The sequence below is a fragment of the Scylla paramamosain genome, chromosome 49, assembly GCF_035594125.1.
Source record: "Scylla paramamosain isolate STU-SP2022 chromosome 49, ASM3559412v1, whole genome shotgun sequence".
NCBI classification, from domain to species: Eukaryota; Metazoa; Arthropoda; class Malacostraca; order Decapoda; family Portunidae; genus Scylla; species Scylla paramamosain.
In genome coordinates this window covers 755001-760000 of record NC_087199.1, presented here as the reverse complement: position 1 = coordinate 760000, position 5000 = coordinate 755001, and the positions used below count along the sequence as shown (strand labels likewise).

General features: G+C 38.7%; 2 protein-coding genes across 2 annotated transcripts in view; both read right to left on the bottom strand.

Moving 5' to 3' along the window:
- LOC135095599 (gastrula zinc finger protein XlCGF67.1-like) overlaps nucleotides 1–2729 on the bottom strand; it is a 42203-nt gene extending 39474 nt beyond the window's left edge. Inside the window, exon 1 of the mRNA XM_063996524.1 lies at nucleotides 2029–2729. The gene's annotated coding sequence lies outside the window, so the exon portion shown is untranslated. The remainder of the gene's footprint in view (nucleotides 1–2028) is intronic.
- The window catches only part of LOC135095597 (tubulin alpha-1D chain-like), a 10244-nt gene that overhangs the window by 3 nt on the left and 5241 nt on the right, over nucleotides 1–5000 (bottom strand). The window contains 6 exon segments of the mRNA XM_063996513.1: nucleotides 1–2028; nucleotides 2832–2995; nucleotides 3612–3764; nucleotides 4265–4372; nucleotides 4374–4418; nucleotides 4420–4441. The exon segment at nucleotides 1–2028 is cut by the window's left edge and continues 3 nt beyond it. Of these exon segments, the coding sequence (XP_063852583.1) occupies nucleotides 1890–2028; nucleotides 2832–2995; nucleotides 3612–3764; nucleotides 4265–4372; nucleotides 4374–4418; nucleotides 4420–4441 (631 nt within the window). The 3' untranslated portion in view covers nucleotides 1–1889.

The window sequence follows — 5000 nt, the reverse complement described above, 5'->3', positions numbered from 1 at the left end:
ATTGAATGTTATGAATTTTTATTGTTTATCATCATCACCTCAATATATCATTTTTATAAGGGGGGGGCGGGGGGGTTAAGCATTTTTTTTTTGTTTATTTGTTTTTCGTTTGTTTGTCTGTTTGTTTGTGACTCCTCCTCTTCCTGCTGTCCTATTGAGGGGGGGTGGGGGTCGACTGGAGTGGGGGGGGGATGGCTGGGGTCTCATTGGGGGGGGTTAGGTTAGGTTATGTTATAATAATAATGATAATAATAATAATAATAATAATAATAATAATAATAATAATAATAATAGTAATAATAATAATAATTTTTTTTTCTCTAGCTAATACATGTTCTGTTTTGTTCTGAATTAAATCTTTGTAATAATAATGACAATAATAATAATGATAGTAATAATAATAATTCCTAGCTAATTATTATTTTTTTTTTCTATATAATTACACTGTTTTCTCAATTAAATTTATCTAATATATCAAAACACACACACACGATTATATAAACTCACAGTAAAAGCCTCAATCTAATGTAATAATAATAATAACAATATCTATTAATTTCTTACAAAGGCAATTTACAACATCACTTTATTTCTTTGGCACATAAATAATTATTAATGTAATCTTTGGCACCTCAAATCATTAAATACTTCTTATTAATATAAGGGAAAGTGTGCAATGTACGTCCTCTAAGCTCTCCTGTATCGCTGTATAACCGACCTGTCATTCGTTCCTTTAGCTTTCAATTAATTCATTCCATTTTTTTTTTTTTTTTTATTATTTGCTTAACTTTTAAATCATTCTTCGTTAAATAATTCTTTATTTTTAAGTAGCACGTTCACTCAGCTCTCCTGTATCGCTGTGTAACCGACTTATCATCGTTCCTTTAACTTTAAATTAATGCGTTCCGTTTTTTTTTAATATTTCGTCATTATCAATTTATCCCTTTATCTTTAAATCAATTCGTTCTGTTTTAAATATTAATTCAGTTTTACCTCATTCCTTGTTAAATAATTATTTCTTTCTTGAATAATGTGTTCTTTTCTCTTCCTTTAAAAATAATTCTTCCTTTTTTTAAATAATTCCAGAAAGCTTTTCAATATAACGTTCCTTTAGCTTTTAAATCATTCGTTCCTTTAGCTTTATTTATCTATTTTTTTTTCGTGTACCGTTCCATAAACATTTAAATAATTCATTTTTTTTACATTATTTTATCCACCAATCCTTCTAAGCTCAAAACAATTATATAAATCCAGCTCTTTAATATAATCTTGTTAAAATCAATTACTTCTTTCATCATCAATCATCATCATCATCATCAGGATCAACAAATAAAAATAAACCAATAAAAATTGCTACCCCGTAAGAAATCCTGATCACCAACCATCATCATCATCATCAGGATAAACAAAGCACTGCAATGTTACCCCCGTTGAAAAAGAAAAAAACACACACTTTCTTGATGTTTACAATACGACCACATGAATAATTATGTAAAAAACACACGTAAACAATTAAAAACACTATATAGAGCCTGGGGAGGGGTGTGGGCAGGAGGTAGGGGACAGGACATAGGGTGTAGGGGAGGCTGTGATTAAATAGTGGGGGTGTAGGGGGTGGTAGAGGTAAATATCACGAGTAATGAGATTTTTAGTGTGTTAGGGGTGTTGGAGGGTGTTGTTATTTGGTGTTGAGGTTGTTGTGGTGTTGTTCTTGTCTTAGATGCGTGTTAAAGGAGTGTAGGTTACATAATTTAGCAGTTAAGGGTTGTTAACTTAGAATCACTGTAATGAAGGGGTGACCGCATTGCAGTATCGTTATTAAATGGCTTTTTACGGGCATTTAAGGGTATCTGAGGGTATTTAAGGGACATTATCAGGGGGTAAGGGTCCTAATACTCCTGTCCCTCCTCCTCCTCCCCCTCCCCTTCGGCGGAATCGAGACCAACTTCTTCGTAATCCTTCTCCAGCGCAGCCAGGTCCTCCCGTGCTTCTGAAAATTCTCCTTCCTCCATGCCTTCACCCACGTACCTGTGTGGTGGTGGTGGTGGTGGTGGTGGCGGTGGTGAGGAAGAAGGAAGAGGAACAAGGGAGAAGAACGAGGAGGAGGAGGACGAGAGAAAGGAGATGAGGGAACACGTGGAGAGCCCGGTGAAGGAGGAAGGTAAGAGGAAGGAGGACGAGGAGGAGGAGGAGGGTATTGGTGGTCGTGGTGAAGAGGAGGAAGAGGAGGAGGAGGGGGAAGAAGAAGAAGTGGGGAGGAAGAGGAAGAGGAGGAGAGGGGAGAAGAGAAGAGAGCGTCAGACACGTGTCACCAAATCAAAGACACTAAGTACGATAATCACAAGTAAGTACGATATTGCAAAGCATTAAGCGTTAAGTACGGTATCACAATATCACAAAATAAGAATGCTATACAAAAATAAAATAAAATAGACATTAAATACGATACAGAAAAGCAAATAAGATAAATAAAGAAGAACAAAAGCATAAAGTACGATACCTAAACTGACCAAGTACGGTAATATGACTCAATAATGTACGATATAGCAAAAAAACTAACTAAATAAATAAACAGATAGATAAATATGATATAAAAAAAACATAAATTTCAACACAAAATAACAACAAAAACACAGTAAGTACGATATCACTAAAACCAAGGCAGGTACAACAATATACCACCAGCGTACGATATCTTGACAAATAAACCGATAAATACATAAATAAACAAACAAAAAACAAATAAAACAAACTTAAAACAATATACCTAACGAAAAAAAATATAAAAATATATAAATAAATACATCACCAAGTACGACAATGCCACCTACCAGTGTACGAAGGCCCTCTTGGCGTACATAAGATCGAACTTGTGGTCCAGTCTAGCCCAAGCCTCAGCGATGGCGGTAGTGTTGGACAGCATGCACACTGCCCTCGCTACCTTGGCCAGATCTCCTCCGGGCACCACCGTTGGAGGCTGATAATTGATGCCAACCTAGCGGGGAGACACGGGGATGGGAGGAGCGGTATTGGGAGATTAGTATGGGAGATATAGGGACGTACAGATTACTTAAAACACCCCTAAAACGATTTATTTCTTTTTCAAACACCCAAACACTTTCAAACACTCACAAACTCGTATATTACTCTCAAAACACACAAAAACACCTCAAAAACCTTCTAAAACCTTCTAAAACACCCCAAAACACCCCTAAACTTGTCCTAAAACACCCCAAAAACACCCCAAATGCACTAACACACTCCAGACCTATAAAATTCTCCTCAAAACACCCTTTAAACACCCCAAAAACACCGAAAAACACCCAAAACACCACCAAATCACCCCCAAAGCACAACCAAAACACCCCCAAACCTTATAGGATTCCCCTCAAAAACACCAAAAAAAACACCTAGAAACACCCAAAAAAACCCCCGGAGCTACCTAATCTCCCCAAACACCCTCAAAACACCCAAAAAACTTACCTTAATCTCCCCCAAAAAAACGCCAAAAACACCCCAAAAAACACCAAAAAACACCCAAAAACACCCCCAGAGCTACCTAACCTCCCCAAACACCCTCAAAACAGCCTTAAACACCCCCAGATAGTTACCTTGAAGCCAGTGGGGCACCAATCGACAAACTGAATGGTTCTTTTCGTCTTTATGGCAGCAATAGCAGCATTAACATCCTTGGGCACTACATCGCCACGGAACAGCAGACAGCACGCCATGTACTTCCCGTGGCGTGGGTCGCATTTAACCATCTAAGAGAGAGAGAGAGAGGGAGAGAGAGGGAGAGAGAGAGAGAGGGAAGGTTAGGTTAGGTTAGGTTAGGTTAGGTTAGGTTAGGTTAGGTTAGGTTTGGTTTGGTGTTTGTGTGTGTGTGTGTGTGTGTAAGAGAGAGAGAGAGAGAGAGAGAGAGGAGAGAGAGGGAAGGTTAGGTTAGGTTAGGTTAGGTTAGGTTAGGTTAGGTTAGGTTTGGTGTTTGTGTGTGTGTGTGTGTGTAAGAAGAGAGAGAGAGAGAGAGAGAGAGAGAAGGTTAGGTTAGGTTAAATTTGGTGTTTTTGTGCGTGTGTGTGTGTGTGTGTAAGAGAGAGAGAGAGAGAGAGAGAGAGAGAGAGAGAGAGAGAGCGTATGTACGTGCGTATGTACATGATAAACAGAACTAATACAACAACAACAACAACAACAACAACAACAAACCCAATGAAACCCGCAACCCTTTCACACACCACCACCACCACCACCACCACCCCCCACGTACCTGGTTAGCGGGTTCAAAACAAGCATTAGTTATCTCAGCCACTGACAGATGTTCATGATAAGCCTTTTCCGCGCTGATAACAGGAGCATAGGTCACCAGGGGGAAGTGAAATACGAGGGTAGGGTACAAGGTTGGTCTGGAACTCGGTAAGGTCCCACATTCAGGGCCCCGTCGAACCTGCAGAAGGCGAGGAAGGGGAGTTAATCGAGTCTCAGTGTGTTATGATGAGTTTAAATGCCATGTGGTACTTGTTTAAAACTCGAAAAACCACTTTAAATAATTGCAAATGTCACTTTTTGGGGGTATTATGTACAGTTAAACGCACCCAAAACATTTAAAAACATATGCAGGTGGTTTAAATAGCCTTAAAAACAGTTAGAATATCGCTAAACACACTCAAACAGCCCCCAAACACAGCTTAACCCTTTAAAACATACCTAACCAGTCTAAATATCCTTAAAAACACTTAAAACACCCTTAACACTCCCAAAACCCTCTTTATCACACCAAAAACACCTTTAAACACCCCAAAACACCCTTAAACACCCAAAAACTACCCTTAAACACCCCAAAAACACCCACAAACACCCCAAAAACACCCAAAACACCCTTAAACACCCAAAAACTACCCTTAAACACCCCAAAACACCCCAAAAACACCCTTAAACACCCAAAAACACCCTTAAACACCCCAAAACACCCAAAAACACCCAAAAACACCCAAAAACACCCTTAA